Source organism: Cydia splendana, chromosome 12 (assembly GCF_910591565.1).
Source record: "Cydia splendana chromosome 12, ilCydSple1.2, whole genome shotgun sequence".
NCBI lineage: Eukaryota > Metazoa > Arthropoda > Insecta > Lepidoptera > Tortricidae > Cydia > Cydia splendana.
In genome coordinates this window covers 12,397,126-12,419,759 of record NC_085971.1, presented here as the reverse complement: position 1 = coordinate 12,419,759, position 22,634 = coordinate 12,397,126, and the positions used below count along the sequence as shown (strand labels likewise).

Here is a 22,634-nt window from a genome sequence, read left to right as displayed (position 1 = left end):
GATAGGAATGGAATCGATTGACATGAAAAATAGCATGTAAAAAATACGTAAGTTTTCATTTTCATACAAATTGCATGGGAAAAGTTTTCCTCGATTTGTGGCTTTTCTAGCCAGAATTTTTTTGGGTCCCATACAAGCTTTTGATCCTGGATAGGAATGGGATCGATTGGTGTAAAAATTTTTTTGTCAAAAATGACCTTTTTCTCGCATCCAGTATGTTTTTTCCAAAATCTGTAGGTAAACGTTAATCTTCATTGATTTGAAATTGAGGGAAGGTCTTCTAAGACCATTTTCTGCTGCCCTTTGACCCAAAAAGACAATCCACCCTGTAGAATCGTGTTAAGATATTTGTGAGCACCTTGGTCGCTCCGATATATGTATAGGATAGCGTTAGTTTCCATCCAGGCTCTAGTTTTCGTCTAGTTGATAGTGACTGCATGGTGACTGTACTACGTAAATACCTAAATGAGTGAATTGCAAAAAAATTGCACGTAATTAAGCGCAGTTAATTGATTCATTTGTGTTACGAAAATTAACTATGTAAATTGTATTGTATTTATTGTAATTCGTACACATATAAGTCTATAGCATACGCTAACACACGTTCATGCATCTAACTTAAATAGAAATGGCTTAACTGCGGTAACACAATGGAATCAATTATCTTTAGACTAATTACGTGCTTAACTATGTACAATTTTTTTGCAATTCACTCTAATACTAGGTACTGGAGTTTAGCCATATAAGGTATATTCTATGAGCTGATACGCATATTAGGAATTACTTCGACCATAACAAACCGATACTGCCTAAAGTTTGCCAGAGGTCAGAATTAATTTAGGTTGGCGGTATTATGGGCGCCGCGACGCATGCGCGACGCTGCGGGCGACCTTCCGTCGTCCTCTCGCCACCGCCAGTCGACGGCGTACGCCGTTCCGCCGCACATGTTGATAAAAATACGCGTAGAAAGTGGACTAACTTTCGCTTTCTTTCGCGTTTACAGGCCGCTGATTTGAGGTCCTGGCGCGTGGTGTTGTGATGTGCGTGTGACGTAGCTGGAGCTACGGGTTTCTGAAGGTACCGGCGCGAAATACAGGTAGGTACCCACGCACGTAAACATGCGTGCATGTTTTATAACTTTTATCTTTTGTGTGCTCAATTAAAAACGTTTGCGAATGTTTTGTGTCACGTGCCGGTGAGTAAAGCAAAGTGGAAAAGGGTCCATTGTAACTTAAATAGCCGGTTTTTAACCGGCTTATTTTGGTAACATAACGTCGTGACCTTCACCTTTGAGTCAAGTTCAACGCACGGTAACTGATGTTGCGTAAGGTCATGCATTTGTAAGATTTGATTAATAATGACACTACTGTACCATCTCACCCGGGTAACTTAACTACCTACCTACGCACTTCGTTTTAGCATGGGATTGCGCAAGGTTTTGATTTGATAGGAACTCGAAGGTATAATGATTTAATCATGTAGCATTTCCTGAATCCTGACTGATCACATGTAGCGATTAAAATGTCCTTTGAAGATTGAAGATCGAAGTTTGCATTTAGTCTAGTTATAAAAATTGTGTCATTTTGTCGAAATCGTTTTTTTTTGTAATTAATCAGTAGAAAATGTGGTCTTTTCTAGATTACCATTAGTCATTGAATGATATCATTACGCGATATTTTTGTCTTTGCGAAACTTGTCCAAAGAAAGTGCTTTACAATAGGTAGGTACCTACATCATACATTTACTTTTACGTGACTTTTTTGATGAAGAAAAGGTCACATGTACAAGTGCTTGAAGAAAATTTTGTCATATAATGTTTATTGCTTGTTTTGGCCTCAGGAATGCGTGATTAAAATTCTTCGGGTTCCTTCTGTGCTATATACGAGTACCTACATATACCTAGCTAATCTCATTTTAGGTACACGACCATCCTGATTATTGACATTATTGTCAGGGGCGTATTTACCCTAGGGCCAAGGGGGCCATGGCCCGCGGCGGCAGGCCGCGGGGGGGCGGCGAAGCCGCACCCTCGCGATTTTTTCTGGGCGCCTTTTATAATCAAACTTAGCTATATTTTTTATTATATTTTAATTGACATTTAAATTAATAAACAAACGAACGCTTCAAACCCCACCAATTGCTTAAAATATCTACCAACAAGTACCTAAATTAAGCAACATTTTCGTTCAAGAAGTACGCTACGTCTTACGTAGGCGAACAACGCGCGAACGCGGCGCGGCGCGGCGCGGCGCGGCTAAATCAATCCTTTGATGCCCATAGAAGTGTCCTACGTAAGCGATCTCGTTGCGAACGCGGCGCGGCGCGGCGCGGCGCGGCGCGGCGGCGGCGCGGCGAGACGCGGCACGGAAAAAACAAACCGTTGTTGCATATGGAAGTGTCCTAGGTGAGCGATTTTGACGCGATGGCGAAGCGGCGCGGCGGCGGCGCGGCGCGGCGCGGAACGGGCGCGATCAATCCATTTGATTTTTAGACGCGAATATGACGCGGCTAGAGGCGTTGCGTATATAGAATTACCGGCTATGATTTGATTAGTCGACTCCCGTTTGATTTCTTTATAGGTTTTCCTGTAATCTATAGGCACAAAACTAAAAAATATTCAAATTCGCGGAAATTGGCATAAAAGACTTAACTCCAGTAGCTTCTATGGCACTTACGACTATTCTGAGTTCGCTGTAGTAAAGATTCGGCAAAGTAATTTATGTCATTATTTCAATTTTTTTAAGCTAATTGCGAAGTTACAGCTCACAGAAAAGAGCAACTACTTTGGTTTTTAACCGCCTTAAAAAAAAGGAGGTTCTCAGTTTGACCGGTATGTATTTATGTATGTATGTTTGTCCGTGATTTTGATGCGGTTTTCAGTGGGATTGAGAGTGCGAGTGCGAGTGGGAGAGGGAGTGGGTCCCTGTATTACGTGCGCGCAGCAAGATCAATCGATAGTCATAATGAGACAAAAATAAATAAAACGAAATAAAAAAGTAAAAATATAAATAAATCAATTAAAAAAAACAAACATAAAAGCAAAATAACTTAATATAATTTCTTTAAAAAAACCGGCCAAGTGCGAGTCAGACTCGCGTTTCTAGGGTTCCGTACATAATTCCGACTCCCGCTTGACTTCACATTTCTAATAGGTTTTCCTGTCATCTATAGGTAAAGAACTATTTTGTACTTATATTTTTTTTTCAAAATTTTAGACCCAGTAGTTTTGGAGATAAATGGTCATTTTTTGGCTATTTTCTTAAATAACTTCGAACCTATGTATTTTAAAATTATAAAAAAAACATGTCCATCTTTAAGTTACTAATGTACATATGTGTACCAAATTTCAACTTAATTGGTCCAGTAGTTTCCGAGAAAATAGGCTGTGACAGACGGACAGACAGACAGACGCACGAGTGATCCTATAAGGAGTATAAGGGTTCCGTTGTTTCCTTTTGAGGTCCTTCCAACCCACTGAAAAGCACAAAATATTTTTTTATATACCAGACCCCACCCCTATAGGTCCTTGTCCAGTCCCTATCCCGTCGTAAAGCCAATTTCTGCCAAAACGTAATTAATCCATACTATCCATACTATATTAATACTAATATTATAAATATATATAATATTATAAAGGCGAAAGTGTGTCTGTCTGTCTGTTACCTCTTCACGCTTAAGCCGCTGAACCGATTTAGTTGAAATTTGGTATAGGGATAGTTTGAGTCCCGGGGAAGTACATAGGATAGTTTTTATGTCGGTAATCATCCCTGAAGAGAGTGCAAGGGGGGGTGGAATTGAAAGAGTTAATGAATTGCCTAATAATTGAAGCAAGCAATGCGCGAATTGAATCATTGCTATTAGAATTATCCAGGCGCCATACCTACTTTAGCTGCTGTCGCTAATTCCACGCAGACGAAGTCGCGGGCAAAAGCTAGTAATATTATAAATGCGAAAGTGTGTCCGTCTGTCTGTCTGTCTGTTACCTCTTCACGCTTAAACCGCTGAACCGATTTTCATGAAATTTGGTATAGAGATAGTTTGAGTCCCGGGGAAGGACATAGGGTAGTTTTTATCCCAGAAATCCCTCTTTAAAGGGGTGAAAAAGGGGGTGGAAGTTTGTATGGGGAATCAACAACCTTTTCTTCAACAATTCAACTTCTACTTCTCTAACTTCAACTTCTCCAACTCGAACTTCTCCAATCTTTTCAACGTCGTCAACTTCAACTTCTTCAACTTCTTCAACCTTTTCAACTTCAACTTTAACTTCTCCTACTTCAACTTCTCTAACTTCAACTTCTCCTACTTCTTTCACTTCTTCAACTTCATCAACTTCTCTAACTTCAACTTCTCATACTTCTTCAACTTCTTCAACCTTTTCAACGTTTTCAACTTTAACTTCTCCTAATTATTCAACTACTTCAACCTTTTCAACTTCAACTTCAACTTCTCCTACTTCTTCAACTATTTCAACCTTTTCAACTTCTACTTCTCCTACTTCAACTTCAACTTCTCCAACCTTTTCAACTTCTACTTCTCTAACTTCAACTTCTTCAACTTCAACTCCTACTTCTTCAACTCGTCCTTCAACATCTCCTTCTTCAACTTCTCTAACTTCATATTCTCCAACTCGAACTTCTTCAACTTCTCTAACTTCATATTCTCCAACTCGAACTTCTTCAACTTCTCCAACTTCTTCATTTTCTACTTCTATAACTTCAACGTCTCCTACTTCTTGAACTTCAACTTCTCCAACCTTTTCAACTTCTTCAAGTTCTCCAACCTTTTCAACTTCTTCAAGTTCTCCAACCTTTTCAACTTCTTCAACTTCAACTTCTTCAAATTCGACTACTCCAACCTTTTCAACTTCAACTTCTCCAACTTCCTCAAATTCAACTTCAACTTCTCCAACTCTAACTCTTCCACTTTTGCACCTTCTTTAACTTCTCCAACTTTTTTTAACTTCTTCAACTTTTTCAACTTCCTCAATTTCTCCAACTTATTTATCTTCCTACTTCTTCAATTCATCCAACTTCTTCAAATTCTCCAACTTTTTCAACTTCTTCAACTTCGACTTCTCCAACATCTTTAACTCCAACTTCTTCAACTTCAACTTCTCCCACTTCTTCAACTTCAACATCTCCTACTTCTTCAACTTCAACTTCTCCAACCTTTTCAACTTCTTCAACTTCTTCAAATTCAACTTTAACTTCTCTAACTCGAACTTAGTCAACTTTTTCAACTTCTCAAACTTCTTCAACTTCTCCAACTTAAAATTGTCCAACTTCAACTTCTCAAACTTCAACTTCAACTTCTCCAACCTTTTCAATTTCTTCAACTTCTCTAACTTCAACTTCTACTTCTTCAACTTCAACTTCTTCAACTTCGACTTCTCCAACTTCTTTAACTTCAACTTCTTCCACTTCTTCAACTTCATCATCTCCTACTTGAACTTCAACTTCTCCAACCTTTCAACTTCTTCAAATTCTCCAACCTTTTCAACTTCTTCAACTTCAACTTCTTCAAATTCAACTTCAACTTCTCCAACTTCCTCAACTTCTCCAACTTCAACTTCTCTAACCTTTTCAATTTCTTCAACTTCTCCTACTTCTTCAACTTCAACTTCGACTTCTCCAACTTCTTCTACTTCAACTTCTCCAACCTTTTCAATTTCTTCAACTTCTCTAACTTCAACTTCTACTTCTTCAACATCAACTTCTTCAACTTCGACTTCTCCAACTTCTTTAACTTCAACTTCTTCAACTTCAACTTCTTCAACTTCAACTTCTCCCACTTCTTCAACTTCAACATCTACTTCTTGCAGTTATCCAACCTTTTCAACTTCTTCAACTTCAAATTCAACTTCTCCGACTTCTTCAACTTCTCCAACTTCAACTTCTCCAACCTTTTTAATTTCTTCAACTTCTCTAACTTCAACTTTTTCTACTTCTTCAACTTCAACTTCGACTTCTCCAACTTCTTCTACTTCAACTTCTCCAACCTTTTCAATTTCTTCAACTTCTCTAACTTCAACTTCTACTTCTTCAACATCAACTTCTTCAACTTCGACTTCGCCAACTTCCTTAACTTCAACTTCTTCAACTTCAACTTCTCCCACTTCTTCAACTTCAACATCTACTTCTTCTAGTTATCCAATCTTTTCAACTTCAACTTCTCCAAAATCTTCAAATTCAACTTCAACTTCTCCAACTCGAACTGCTTCAACTTTTTCAACTCCTCCAACTTATCCTACTTCTTCATCTTCAACTTCTTCAACTTCGACTTCTCCAACTTTTTTAACTTCAACTTCTTCAACTTCAACTTCTCCCACTTCTTCAACTTCAACATCTTCTACTTCTTCAACTTCAACTTCTCCAACCTTTCAACTTCTTCAAGTTCTCCAACCTTTTCAACTTCTTCAACTTCAACTTCTCCAACTTCTTCAAATTCAACTTCAACTTCTCCAACTCTAACTGCTTCATTTTTTTCAACTTCTCCAACTTCTTCAACATCTCCAACTTCAACTTCTCCAACCTTTTCAATTTCTTCAACTTCTCTAACTTCAACTTCTCCTACTTCAACTTCAACTTCAACTTCTCCTACTTCTTCAACTTCAACTTCTTCAACTTCGACTTCTCCAATTTCTTTAACTTCAACTTCTTCAACTTCAACTTCTCCCACTTCTTCAACTTCAACATCTACTTCTTAGACTTCAACTTCTTCAAGTTCTCCAACCTTTTCAACTTCTTCAACTTCAACTTCTCCAACTCGAAATTCTTCAACTTCTTCAACTTCGACATCTCCAACTTCTTTAACTTCAACTTCTCGTACTTCTTGAACTTCTACTACTCCAACCTTTTCAACTTCTTCAACTTCAACTTTTCCAACTTCTTCAAATTCGACTACTCCAACCTTTTCAACTTCTTCGACTCAACTTCTCCAACTTCTTCAAATTCAACTTCAACTTCTCCAACTCGAACTTCTTCAACTTTTTCAAATTGTCCAACTTCTCCAACTTTAAATTGTCCAACTTCAACTTCTCCAACTTATTCAACTTTATCAACTTCTCCAACTTCTACAGCTTCTCCAACTTCTTCAACTTCTCGAACCTCCAAGTTGGAGTGGAGGTGGAAGTGATGTTAAGATAGAAAAATATGGTTGTCTGTAAAGTCGGTTTACGGACGATAATTTTGCGTGATAACGTCATAAGAAAACATTACCATTACATTACGTAACGTTACCATGGAGATCTGTCCACAAAGTTACCATGGAGATTTGTCCACAACGTGACACTTTTTCGTGCATGCTACCGGTGTTCATCGATTTATAAGACGTTATCACGTCAAAATTAATTAATAAATAAAAGAAAATAATATCTTAATTTCGTTACAAATAAAGAAAGTTCGCATTTTTGACTAATTGTAATTAGTCATCCATTTTGGGGGCGAAAAGAAGGAAGTAATAAAAACCGGGCAAGTGCGAGTCGGACTCGCGCACGAAGGGTTCCGTACCATAATGCAAAAAAAAAAAACAAAAAAAAAAGCAAAAAAAAAAACGGTCACCCATCCAAATACTGACCACTCCCGACGTTGCTTAACTTTGGTCAAAAATCACGTTTGTTGTATGGGAGCCCCATTTAAATCTTTATTTTATTCTGTTTTTAGTATTTGTTGTTATAGCGGCAACAGAAATACATCATCTGTGAAAATTTCAACTGTCTAGCTATCACGGTTCGTGAGATACAGCCTGGTGACAGACGGACGGACGGACAGCGAAGTCTTAGTAATAGGGTCCCGTTTTACCCTTTGGGTACGGAACCCTAAAAAGCATACCTACTAACTTAATGAATAGAGGAATTCGACAATTAGCTAAGTAAGGTTTACTCGGGTAATTCCGAATGTCGAAAACTGTCGGATAATTCCGAAAGAGACTTTTATTATGATGGAATTAAGGGTGATTTTCATCTGAATTTCGGAATTATCCGACATTCGGTAATACCCGAATACACCTTACCTACTTTTTTTCCAGGTTGATAACGAGTATCTAATAGGTATTTATGTTAGTCACTATGCTGACGATAATAACATTTTTTGGCAACGAAGGGGATTACCTACACTAGAACATTTGTATATGCTATCTACCTAGTTATCTTATCGTTATCGAAAACACTTGACATTCAGACATTACATTACGTAGCTAGCTATAATATCTTATCGTAGATTATCTAAGTCGAAGGGTGGTATTCCACTTGTCAGGACAGGTGGAATACCAACCTAAGGAATAAATATTGTTTACAGTACATATGGCCCTATTTTCCCGCACTAGCGCGTAAAATAGCACTTTTCGTGTGTATGTCAAAAGTTTAAAGGGCCATATGTACTGTAAAACGTTGTACGATACACGTGCGAATAGGTAATTCGCAACTCGTTTCGATTTAAAACACTCCCTTCGGTTATGTTTTAATTTATCGCCACTCGTTTTGAATTTCCTCTTTTCCGCACTTGTATCGTGAATAACTATTACATAGGTGTGTAGCGGCCGCCCCCTACCTCATTCATAATATTTCAAAGCTAATGGAGTAATGTCTCTGTGTTACTATTTCTCGCTTCAAGTGTCGGGTACAGTACGGTTACCACTTACCATCAGTTTGTCACTGACATAAACGCCGTCGAGAACGTAATTTACTTTCTATACATCTCGCTCGCACTCGCATATTAGTGCAAACGGGATGTGTAGAAAGTAAATTACGTTCTCGACGGCGTTTATGTCAGTGACAAACTGATGGTAACCGTACTGGTACAGTTTGTCTCGATACTTTTTATGTCCAAGATCGAAGATCGCCATCTGAGGCGACAGAGAGTAGACATTTGTATGAGTTTAAATTTCTTCGAAAATGTCCTTTCTGATTACCACCTTTATTAAGAAATATGGGGCATTATCTATGAAAAGGGACCTTATTGTCGATGGCGCTTACGCCGCACAGCATCGCGCGGCATAGTAGGTATTTATATCGGAGCTTCGTTAATAATGGCGTAAGCGCTATCGACAATAAGGTCCCTTTTCATAGATAACGTCACATATTGTAGGCACAGCTTTAATATGTGGCTTTCCATTAGAGAAGAGTCCTTATGCTTCATATGCATAAGGAACCTTTCTGTGAGCGCTGGTGGCCTAGCGGTAAGAGCGTGCGACTTTCATTCCGGAGGTCGCGGGTTCAAACCCCGGCTCGTACCAATGTGTGTTTCGGAACTTATGTACGAAATATCATTTGATATTTACCAGTTGCTTTTCGGTGAAGGAAAACATCGTGAGGAAACCGGACTAATCCCGATAACGCCTAGTTTCCCCTCTGGGATGGAAGGTCAGATGGCACGCTTTTGTAACAACTAGTGCCTACGTCAAATCTCGGAATTAGTTGTCAAGCGGACCCCAAGCTCCCATGAGCCGTGGCAAAATGGCGGGATAACGCGAGGAAGAAGATGCATAAGGAACCTTATGCTCCATGTGCATAAGGAACGTTTCCATCGAAGAAGGGTCCTTATGCACATGGGGCATAAGGTCGCTTTTCTGATGAAATGCCGTAGATGCATAAAAAAAACGACCAAGTTATATACCTCCAGCCATAAATTACAATCACAGGGCTGTAATGCAAACAGCAATTGCTTAAATACCAACACAACCTCGAAGTTCTTTAGTCAAAGTTGAGTTGATCGCCCTGTCCTTCTCACACTGGTTATAAAATTATGACGTGAAAAGGACGACACAAGGTTTGAATATCGACCTCGGGAGCAGTTCTTCAGGAGTGTTATTCCAATAGCTTACTGCTGACATGCGAGCGCTTAAGACAGTACTCGTAATTCAATTCACGAAGCAGACAGCTCCATCAGAATTAGTTATGTAAGGTTAATTAATGGGACTATTCCGTCCACTAGCGTTTTTCTCGAACAACGATCATAATCGATAATTTCATTGACAAAGCAACGATTGCTTTTAGTTTCAGCAATCAAAAGCAAATGGTCTTTTTCCTGCGATTGTTACGCTAAGAAATATACGCTCGTGGACGGATTAGTCCCTATGACGGAATTAGCCGCCACATTGACCTTAGCGAAATTAACTATAGTTGGTCAAACCAATTTGTCAGTCAGTAAGAACCAGGAAAACTATACCTACTCATCCTTTTCTTTTGGGTGCTAGTACTAGTGTAAGACAAATATAGTATGATTCTTTGTGTCTATGATTGAAATGAGACAGTCCTTTGACAAACTATACTAGATTATAGATAGCGTTATAATACAAATCTACTAGAGCCGGTTCAAGCTAACTTTGCAATGACAAATTCCTATGAAAGTATGACGTTTATTATGACACTACCACAATTTGTTATGTTCAAGTCGGTACAAAATAAGCTTAGCCCATAGGTATATGCCCAAAACTGGTTTTAGCTCTGTACTCCTTGAGGTTACACGCGTATTCCCCTACTATGTAATTTTTTCTACTCGTCGACTGTTATTCTTGAATAAGATTTCGTATACCAAACTGCAACTGGGTGTTTTTAATGTATGGGCTCCCAACTCAACTATAATATTCATTTCGATACGGTTTAGTCAACTATAATGAAATTGACCAATCACAGCTCGCCGCGATCGAGAGGACGAAACAAAACAGAAACAACTGCTTCATAAGTCAGAAACGCGCATGTGACACCCTTAATATAGCAACATCCATAGACTACGAAAACCACTTAGCATTGCTTGTTAGTCTCCATAGGCTACGGTGGACAAAATCGTGAAAACAACTGTCTAAAAATTTAATTTAGCGCGGAGCAAGTACCAGGGCCCCATGAGTTAAGAGAAGGTGTCGTTGACCAACCCGCCGTGGGGCGCGGCGTGCGGCGGCCGGGTCGCGTACGAGTATGAAGGTATCTTAGCTGTATACTTTTGGTTTGTTTACCTAAATCAGCGGTCGGCAACCTTTTAGCAGCCAAGGGCCAAATAGTAGTTAACGGAGGTGACGCGGGCCGTACTTTGTTAATATTTATGACTTTATGAGATATTTTAAACTCTCGCGTTTTGTACACATATTTAATTACACAAACGGGTCTACCGCGATATAATTTCATTGTTTTTACCTTTAATTCCGACGTTTCAGCTAAGTTGCACCAGCTGTGGTCACGGAAAGACTGACGTCCCAACAAATAAATATGGAGTAGACGTACCTACTGTACCTAATACTTTTTCATCATCATCATCATCATATCAGCCAGAGGACGTCCACTGCTGGACATAGGCCTCCCCACCCACCCACTTATTACTATAGGTACTTATTACTATACTTTTTACGAATTTTAAATTATGATTTAAAGTTACCTAACTACTTTTGTTTTCATGAAGTATTTAGGAAAATTACTTCTATCCGTGATCTTGAGTTATCCTGGTTAGCTTTAGTCGAACGATTGAGAACTTTAGCAAGTGATGGGAATTCATAACCAGTAAAGTACTTCAAGTACTTGTCCTGCGTGGGTGTCCAGTTGCCACTCGATGGACAATTTAATGCCAATAAAAAGAAATTATTGTCTGACGGGCAGACACGCACTGTACAATAAGGCACAGGAAGTCCAATAAGTCGTGCGAAATATTACAATAAATCATTATATTTTGATTACAAATATTCCAACAATGGCTTTAAGCACGTTGTACCTACCATTGCACAGTCACGTACAGTCAACTGCAATAATATGTTACTCTTAGAAGGCCGTAAAAATATGTGACACATTCTTTTGGCTCTACAAATAAGAATGTGTCAGATATTTTTGCGGCCTTCGTTGTGTTACATATTGTTACAGGCGATTGTACCGGCCTACTGGTAGAATTTCGAGGCAAAACGATTCTTAATTTTAATTGTTTAGACTTTCTGGTACAAGCACTCAAGTGTTCGTGGTAAAGCAAGTCGAGACTCGGTGATGTAAGACATTTTAAGAAATTAATAGTTATAGTTTCATCAACGCGCATGTGATAACCATGAGCTATAGGTGGTAGACTTATTTGCCATTATAGTGGCGTGAAAACAACGTTTCGCAACCCTCTATTAGTTAAGTGTAGGTACTAACATCTTTTTGTAGATATAAAAGTCCCCTGAAAATAGAATTTCAGTTGTAAACACGGTAGGTATCTATGAATTTTTCATTTAATTTTCCTTGCACCGGGTGGCTTGTTGTTTTTCAGTCTAACTAAAGTACATTGAACTGTCTCACTGTCTGGGTATTTTCAAGAATAGGTACCTAAACTGCGCAGTTGTCTACACATATAAAGTGTCATCTGCTATTACTTATTTTGTGCTTTAGATATGTTTCACGTTTTAGCTTCGGTTAAATTAATTAGTTGGCTCTAAAAGTAGGCTATGTTTTGCAAAATGCTCCGTCTCCCAAATTGTATACTTTCTACTTGAATAGTTTAGGTATGCTGAATAGTACATTGTGTATTAAGGGCGGGAAATAAGAAATTACGAACGAGTGTCAATTTTAAGCCCGACGCGAAGCGAGGGCTTAAAATGTTCACGAGTTCGGAATTTCTTTACCGCCCGTGGCACACACAATGTTTTTCATCACACTTGTAAGGAAAAAAAGGAGAATTAATAAAAACAAACTTCTGTATAAAACACTTTTCCGCCCTAGGGCGAAAATTTCAATTTCCCGCCCGCAAGCCCTACGTGTAAATAAGTGTTTTTCATCACACTTGCTCGGAAAAGATTTTTTCCGCCCTAGGGCGAAAAGTTCAATTTCCCGCCCGCAAGCCCTACGTGTAAATACATCTTTTCCGAGCAAGTGTGATGAAATAGTACATTGTGTATTAAGGGCGGGAAATAAGAAATTACGAACGAGTGTCAATTTTAAGCCCGACGCGAAGCGAGGGCTTAAAATGTTCACGAGTTCGGAATTTCTTTACCGCCCGTGGCACACACAATGTTTTTCATCACACTTGTAAGGAAAAAAAGGAGAATTAATAAAAACAAACTTCTGTATAAAACACTTTTCCGCCCTAGGGCGAAAATTTCAATTTCCCGCCCGCAAGCCCTACGTGTAAATAAGTGTTTTTCATCACACTTGCTCGGAAAAGATTTTTTCCGCCCTAGGGCGAAAAATTCAATTTCCCGCCCGCAAGCCCTACGTGTAAATACATCTTTTCCGAGCAAGTGTGATGAAATAGTACATTGTGTATTAAGGGCGGGAAATAAGAAATTACGAACGAGTGTCAATTTTAAGCCCGACGCGAAGCGAGGGCTTAAAATGTTCACGAGTTCGGAATTTCTTTACCGCCCGTGGCACACACAATGTTTTTCATCACACTTGTAAGGAAAAAAAGGAGAATTAATAAAAACAAACTTCTGTATAAAACACTTTTCCGCCCTAGGGCGAAAATTTCAATTTCCCGCCCGCAAGCCCTACGTGTAAATAAGTGTTTTTCATCACACTTGCTCGGAAAAGATTTTTTCCGCCCTAGGGCGAAAAATTCAATTTCCCGCCCGCAAGCCCTACGTGTAAATACATCTTTTCCGAGCAAGTGTGATGAAAAATATATTACAGTACATATGGTCCTACTTTCCCTCACTAGTGCGGGAAAGAGCACTTTCCGTGCGTAGGTATGTCAAAAGTTTAAAAGGCCATAAGTAATAAGTACTGTAAAACTTACGATACTCGTGCGAATAGGTAATTCGCAACTCGTGTCGATTTAAAATTTATCGCCACTTGCGAATTTCCTCTTGTCCGCACTTGTATCGTAAATAACTAGGTAGTATTGTATGAATGGCAGGTGATAAATTTAACCTATCTTTAATTAACTGCTGATATCACTTCATCTTAATTTGATGATTCATGCTCTCAGTTATCCTATAAGTGTTTTGAGTGTGTCTGCTCAGTGTAAAGGTTTGGTTTGGTTTGTTATACTAACATGAATGGTTCCGAGAAATATACACTACTTATAAATCTGTACCGATACGTGACTATAATCATAATCATAATCTTTATTGCTAACTACAGTGAATATAAGATTAGATGGGGTTCATGGGGTTAGAGAAACATTGGGGCAAGAGGAACGCTTGTAGGGAATACTCATACTGTTTCTCTTAAAACCCCACATGATCTTATAGTTATTTATAGGGACCATTCACTTTGAATTGTCTGCCACATAGTGGCGTAAATTGGAAACTTAAACTTGACATTTACTCTTCACGCTAATAATTAAGCAAGGGGGCTCTTGTTCCTGTACCACTTCCTACAGTTCAAGTTTGCGCTGTAACCACATTCACGGACGATGGCGCCTAGGGTCTAAGATTCTTAACTCGAATGAATCGGTACAAGCGTAGATACGCTAGTTTATTAATTTAAAGGAAGCCTATTATAATTCACAGTTTGTCTTATCACGGCAGGTCCGGCCCGGGGCGCGGCGCATGCCTTTCTGGTGCAAGGTGGGTCCAATTTCACGGCTCTCGCTATCGCTATGCCATATAACTTCTCTTCCTTTGATTCATCCCGACGCGTGCTTGTAGCCATTTTAAAATAGGAGTCAATGTCTTGTACAGTCATCTGCAACATTGTCTTGCACAGTGAAACGTAAAGAAATATCTCACATATAATTTTGTTTTTAGACATGCTCGTGGCGTAATTTTTTGCGTCCTTAGTTGTGCAAGATATTGTTGTAAGTGCCACATCCAGTCATGTGTCTATAATCTATAGTTCTTACTCATAATCTTATAGTTCTAGTGTTTGCTTTAACTCATTTTCCATTTTTAACCGACTTCAATTTCATAGAAGGAGGAGGTTCTGTATTCGGTTGTGGCTATTTTTTTTTTTCTATGTACGTTCACCGATTACTCCGACATCCGTAGTCCGATTAGAGTAATTCTTTTTTTGTTTGAAAGGAGCTACCTCCGAGTTGGTCCCATTTTAATTTGGTTCTGTTCTGATGTTGGGATCCATGAGGAATTGAGGGAACTCCTCAATTTTTAAAGGCACATGCATGGTGTTTTGGGCGTTTTCTTAAGCAACTCAAGCATTTTCTCCCGAAAACCACCAATTTGATGAAGTAGACCTGATGATGATGATTATTTTGATGATAATGATGATGATTTCTTTAAATGTAAGTATGTTCAGCGATTACTCCGGCACCTGTGATCCGATTTGAGTAATTCCTTATTTGTTTGGAAGAAGTTACCTCCAAGGTGTTTCCGTATTATTTTTGGTTCTGGTCTGATGATGGAATCCATGAGGAATTGAGGGAACTCCTCAATTTTTAAAGGCACGTGTTAAGTGATTTCGGGGTTTTCTAAAGTAACTCGAGCATTTGCTTCCGAAAACCACCAATTTGATGTACTGCAACTGTAGCCTTACCACGAGTTTGACATTGACACATTCGCTAACGTCTTATGCATCTAAATGTAACTTTTTATGCATCTCGCTCACACTAAGGTTAGTACGAGCGAGATGCATAGGAAGTAAGTTACAAACATGCTAGCGAATATATCAATGTCAAACTCGTGGTAAGCTGGTAAGGCTACTGATCGGGGATTAGGGTTAGGAGTTAAGGGGTCAGGGATTAAGGGGTCGGGGAATGGCGGTTGAAGGGTTGCTGGTTCAGGATCGAGGGGTTCCTGGATCAGGGGTTGATGTGCTGTGAGGTTGAGTGATCGGGGGGCTGAGGGATTGGGTCAGTGGCGGGGCGGAGGATGGATTTAGTTGACAGGAATTATAATTTCCCGGACGGACTCGAGAAAATTTCTGGTTCAGGGTCGAGGGGTTCCTGGATCAGGGGTTGATGCGCTGTGAGGTTGAGTGATCGGGGCGTTGACGGATTGGGTCAGTGGCGGGGCGGAGGATGGATTTAGTGTAGTAGTGACAGGAATTATAATTTCCCAGACGGACTCGAGAAAATTCCTGATTACATATTTATTAAAGAAATAGGTACACGAATTTAGTGTTAAACATGATCTTGTTTTTCATTCATGCGTCGCGCTCTTAACAATGCGTTAAAACTAAAAATGGAAAAATAAAAACTTTTTACAAAAAAAAAGCAAACCGACTTCAAAAAGGATGAAATAAAATATTATCCTTTTTGAAGTCTATGCGTTACCAACTGATATGTTTGAAGTCGGTGCCAAGCCAAGTAGTAACAATACCAGTCAAAAATAATCAGATTTATGGCTATAAATCCCATTAGAACTGTACTAATAACTATTACAAATGTGTAAGTAATTCTGTCTGCTTCTTTGTCGCCTTTTCATGGCTAAACAACTGAACCGCTTTAGGTGAAATTTGGCAAGAAGGTAAATTTCTTGAATGGTTTTATATTTTGAAATGTAGTCCTCTGGATAAGGAACGGGAAATTACTCAGTCCCAATCTCACACTTGCGTGCTATAGCCTGTTCGAGCATTAGTAAGAAATGCTTTTTAAAAAATACGACGGAAAAAAAATGCATTGGATTTATACTAATGTGCCGACAAACATGGTACAGACTGCGCCAAGAAGGTTTGATCGTGTGTTCTTAGATACAATCGACGTCAAAGATATGTTGACACTTTTGCACCTTACTCCTTTGTAATAAGGCGAAAAGTGTAAACATATTTTTAACGTCGACTGTACCTACAGAAAGTACGTTCATTGTCGTCGTGTAAGGCAATCCAACGTAGGTACATCCTTATCGAATCGCACCAAAATCATGGTATGCTTCAAAATTTGGCACCGACTTCAAACATATCAGTTGGTAACGCATAGACTTCAAAAAGGATAATATTTTATTTCATCCTTTTTGAAGTCGGTTTGCTTTTTTTTTGTAAAAAGTTTTTATCTTCATAAGTTATGCACCGGTTTTGTCTTTGTCGAATTTGTTGGTCGCTTTCCCGTAAAGCTTATTCGCCGTTAATTTCGCCAGATCTGGTGACCCGCTTGATGTAATCTACAATCGTGATTCTGATAGCCAGTTAGAATCTCTAATTTTGATAGTTTGTCGAGTGTGGCTTTTATTTATTTCCCAATTTGCTTCATGTTTTTATTGCGATTTGAGGGATGCCAACTTGTCTGTAAGGTATAAATAAGTACATACAACTAATTGACTATACTTCGTCCGCATACATTTTTGACTGTAATTTAATTATGTTCATTAATCATGTCTAGTTTTCCGCTATTTCTACTTGCCTACCTATTGTGTGAACATTCTTCTGTATTGACTGACTTCTATTACTTATTGCGGTTTGCTTCTTTAACAGTTCCGTATTTTTGTAAGTTTGTAACATACGTAGGTAGGTAGGTACCTAAACATATATGAAATATTTTTCTGAGCTTTAGGTACTAAATTAAAAAGTAGGTTTATTTGTTTGTGTCGCCGAGTTCATTTCGGTTATTTACGTTAAGGAAAAGTTTAAATACGACCGTAAATAACTTTAGGCATTTTCTTCGAGTCAAAGGAGCTTTGCTTTTTTATTTCGCGATTTGGATAGTTTCCAAAATGGGTAGATATTCTCATGGTGAGCCGAGCGCATCTCTGCATGCGTTCCTATATTTTTCTGGCCTTGCGATCCGGAAGAACTGTAAGGAATTTGAGGTCACATACATTGGTTTTTGTGAAGCGATTCTAAAATATGCGATGAGAATATTAGCATTTATCCAACTGCGCGCGTAAGCGCAGCGACATGCGCATGTGACGGCAGTTTTTAGACCGGATTTCACACGTGTTTGTTTTACTTCGATAAATATAAAAAGTCGATAAAATAACTTTAATTTTTAACAAGCAGAAACGTCTGCGAACGATGCTCGATAAAATAACATTTTTATCTCTTTACAAAGAATTCATGATAGATCACCAGCTAAAGAGATTAAGTCTCAAGCTCATTGGACAATTCGCAATACTTTTTTTCAGGCGTACTGCGTAGATATTAATGGCCGCGCTTATAGCTCATTACAGCCATTACACCCGTGTTACAGCATGTATATGTCACTGTCGGACACCGGCCACACCACGCTAGATAGTAAAAATGTTGTCGTGTGGTTGTGTCATGTAATATTTACGAGTACCTATGTCATACCATGCGGCATAAGCGCGATCGTGATGCGCCTGTTGGATACGAGTATGTTCGAGCGTCTTTTACATCGTTCGTAGACCTTAGGTATTTCAATAAAATAGGATCTACATACGTACTGACCATACGGTCAGGATCAGGAGTGTGATGCTGTTAATATGACCAGGGGCGTATTTACCCTAGGGCCATCCGGGCCATGGCCCGGGGCGCCAACCCGCTAAGGGCGGCGTATGCCGCCCCTGGCCGATTGCATTTTGTTTTTCTTTCTTGACTTCCGGGGCGGCACAACTTATTGGTCCGGGGCGCCCAATTTTAAAATATGCCCTTGTTAATATCATAAGGTAAACTTCAGAGATGGACGCATAATATGAATGTTCCTAATGCTACTTGATCTATTCTCCTGTAATCTACATACAGTAACACGCAGAGACGTCTGGTAATGAATTTGTATATCGTCAGGTGTCTGACAACCAAAGCTCACTATCACTAATTACCATCACAAGTTCATAGCCATAGTGAACCGTATTAGTACCATAATAAAGTTGATTTTTGTTTATTTTTTTTAATAATTAGTGAGTTTTGCTTGTCACCTGACGATATAAACTATAGAACAGCGGTCGGCAACCTTTTAGCAACCAAGGGCCACAAAGCAGTTAACGAAGTGGACGCGGGCCGCACTTTGTTAATATTTATGACTTTATCAGACATTGTCATTTGTCAATATTACATACAAAATAGCCAGGGAGGCTCGCGGGCCGCTGGTTGCCGACCGCTGAACTAGAAAAATACAACTAAATAGGCGTGTGCGTGTGTACAGTCGACGTCAAAAATATGTTTACACTTTTGCACCTTACTACTTTGTAATAAGGCAAAAAGTGTAAACATATCTTTGACGTCGACTGTACACTATTAATGTATAGCTGTTACCTGGCAAATTGGCAATACTAGCCAACGCGGGTGACCTGCCAACTATGCGCTCATCAGTTTGTATCATGCCTGCAGCATGCCTGTGAAGTTAACATGTGGTGACAGCACAAGATAATCTGCTCCTGGTCAAAATGTTAATTGACACAATTATTGAACGACAATCAACCAGGTTCACTGCCAAATGTGAATAAACCAATAGAGGTATAATTAGTTTAGTGCTATCTATTGTTCGTTGACTGTTAAGTGTAGTGGTTATGTAAAGAGGCCGTTGATGCGCAAAGTATATCTAATTAGTTTGATTTATGCGTTAATAATGTCAAAGATAAATATTTGATGCGTACGTGTCGATGTCATTTATTTTATTAGACTGATAAATTAACTAAATGATGATGATAATGCTGCTATTTTGAGTAAAAAGTTAGTGGAATATCCACAGAGCGCATGACGGAGCGAGGTAATCTAGGGTTTATGTGAGGTTATTGAAGTCTCACAATTGGTCATGTCTCCAGGCATACTTAGGTCCGCCTTCTTCTGATCAATCACGGGTTGATTTGCGTCAGATGAGGTCCATTTATTTGTAACTCGCTAGTCGCTGTGTCTGCGTCACGGCCCGCGTGTGATTCGGTATGTGTCATCTTTTCTTCCGCTGGGGTGGTTCTCCTCTCGAGGAGCGTAGATAAGCTTTATTTATGCTTACAAAATCGGCGTAGTAGACTGTGAAAAGGTAATAGAAAGAGTTAATTTTCATATCTAAGTATAATCTTAATATGTGTTGTGATAAAACACATACGATTAATTATATTTTAAACGTTATAAGAGGAAAACATATTTGATTTGAAATCGGAAATATTTAAGAATTAACGCAATTAAATAATTAAACTATAAAACGTTATAAGTTAGGTACATATTTTATAACATATTAGTATGTACTATAATTAACGACTAATACATTGATAATCCCACAAGATGGACAAACGACCTTGTTAAGGCCGCCGGAAGGCTCTGGATGCGGGTAGCTTCCAACTTCCAACCGGTACGTATGGAGGTCCAAGGGGGAGGCCTATGTTCAGCAGTGGACGTCTTATGGCTGAGATGATGATGATGATGATGATGAAATTGATAAGGTTTTATAAGACAGGTACCTAATATAGTACGATAGTGCTAGCAAAGATTGAGAATGCGAAAAATATATATGTAGGTACCTACAGTTAGTATCTAACCAAATAATATTAAATGTAATGCATATCGTAGCAAAACAGTATACGGAACGATTATAATTAATAATATCGTTTTATTTAATGTTGTGTATCCTGATTATACGGTACGTACAACGCACTAATTGTGACTGTAAATGCATGTGACATAATTTAACCAAACGATGAACAGGGCATACAAAATAATATCATAAATGCGATAGTAGCTCTATAAATACATAAGTCTGTCTGTTATCTTTTCTGTCCATCTGAAGGATGGACATGGCTGCTATTTTCGATAATGATTTGATCCCTTTGGGTGTGGGAGGGAAAATGACACAGACGTGGGCTCTTCCATCTTAGTTTTACGTAATTACTTAGAGTTAGATGTCATAATTTCATAGAAGTTTAACGTTTAAAATAACACTTACGTGGGCTATCAAAATCTCTGCAGACTTTTCTTGGTCCAACTCTATCAATAGTTCTCTATTAGGTACTTTGAAAATTCCAAGCTGTCAGTCATCCAAATGTTTTGACTTTATTTTGCTAAAAACGTTACATCCGCGCAAATCAGTGTTTATCGACGATTAGACGATCGCGAAACAAGTTTTATCGCTATTCGTTTGTCCGCCGGAAGTTTACACCGTAAAGACTGCCGCCGGAGCGTCGGATGTCAGCCGAGATGAGAACATATATATATCTATATCATTCTGTATGTACTGCATTCCTTTTTATCAGCAGGCAATTTATGGTCGCGCTTATCGTGTTTGACATCCTATACTTCCTATAGCTTACGAGACGAGCATACACGCACTTTTTGACACCTTTTGGTAAGAGACGAGCCACGAGATGTACACTTTATCGTGTCCGGTCGTGCATACGAATAGCGATCTTAACAAGACCCAAGAAACGGCTCTTACGCTGTATTTGTAGGCGCACTTACCCCAGCTGATCTTAAATATTAATAGGGTAGCGAAAACTCGGCGTAGAAACATGACTTGACATAGGTATCATGTGCTCTAAGGCACTGAAGGACACGTGTAGGTACAGTACACATATGTAGTGCGTATCATGCGTGACTTTACAGAATGATTGATTGGCAACTTTGGTACATTGCCAAACTAGACAAGGTGAGGGAATGTGTTAATTTTTGTAATAAAAATCTTAATGTGGAACACCTACTTAGGCGTTCAAATATATACTGATATTATTCATATAGTCACCAAATAAAAAAAAATGCTTTTTTAATTATTTCAAAGGAATAAAAGGCTATTAAAAAAAACGTAACACACGTAGATTTTACCATTCATTAAGTGATTTAAAATCCTATAAAACCATTATTATAAAAAGTTACACCCAGGAGACCTAACAGCCTTTACTAAATTGGTTGGTTTCAGTATCTTTTATATCTGTAAGTACCTACTATTTATTTCGATTAACTTGCTTACGTCTTTAGAATTCATTGATTGATAAAAAGTAAAATATAACAATACATAGATAAGTATTTACAAAACATTAAATTTCTGCATCAATAAGATTTTTCAGCGATCGTTACCTGAATAATCTTTCGATTGAATAATTCACTTTAACTAAAGATCCAATTCCAAAGGAAATAAGGTCATAGGTAAATATCGAACCTAAGTAAAATAGCTATTGTTTAAATCGTTCACTGTTGTCTGGGGTCATGGTACGCTTTAAATAAATAAGCAAGTGTATAATAGTTATCCACTCTAGATAAGCGGGGAGCGGTATCTAAAATGGTCGACGTATTTACGAATTGTTTTGATATTTTATTTACCCGTAGGCTCTTCGCTTATGAATGAATATCGTGAGATCGTGAGCAAATCCAAACTGCAGTATTCACTCTAAGTCGGAAGACAAGATGGAATTTGCTTTGGCAAGACAAATTTTGGGGTTGGGTTGCAAAACGGAGCCTAATTGCCCATTGGTCTTCTTTAGGTTGCAGCCATGAAAGTGGAATAATTTTACATACAAGATAAGGGTATTTAAAAAAAAGTTTCCTATTGATTTAACTTTTTAAGGGTTCCGTACTTCAAAAGGAAAAAACGGAACCTTTATATGATCACTCGTGTGTATATGTCAGTCTGTTTCATAACGGGACTACGTGTCCTGAAATTTGCTAATTCTTTGCAAGGCTCGGAACCGGTTTTTTCTTCATACAAAAATACCGGTATTATTACGTTCTTTTTCGTTCTTTGATTTATTATTTCACTTTGATTGGGTCAATCTAATAATACGAAGTTGTTACCTAAATACATGATTCAGTCCTACGTAAAGAGCATAAAATAATTAAAAATATTAGGCTATGTTGGGATTTAAAAAAAAAACCGGTTCCGAGCCCGTCTTCTTTGTAGTTAGATATATTAAATTTAGTACGGTCAACGAAAAGATTTAAATTTCTAAATAAAATAAATAAATAATAAATACTTAAA

At 38.5% G+C, this 22,634-nt stretch overlaps 1 protein-coding gene across 2 annotated transcripts in view; it reads left to right on the top strand.

The window, feature by feature from the left end:
• The first annotated feature begins 916 nt into the window (after positions 1 to 916).
• The window catches only part of LOC134795523 (glycogen-binding subunit 76A), a 78,471-nt gene continuing 56,753 nt past the window's right edge, over positions 917 to 22,634 (top strand). Inside the window, exons 1-2 of one of the 2 annotated variants that reach the window (XM_063767408.1) lie at positions 917 to 1,096; positions 14,419 to 14,457. In XM_063767408.1, the coding sequence (XP_063623478.1) occupies positions 14,440 to 14,457 (18 nt within the window). In that variant the 5' untranslated portion in view covers positions 917 to 1,096; positions 14,419 to 14,439. The remainder of the gene's footprint in view (positions 1,097 to 14,418; positions 14,458 to 22,634) is intronic. The other variant, XM_063767410.1, reaches the window with a different exon arrangement.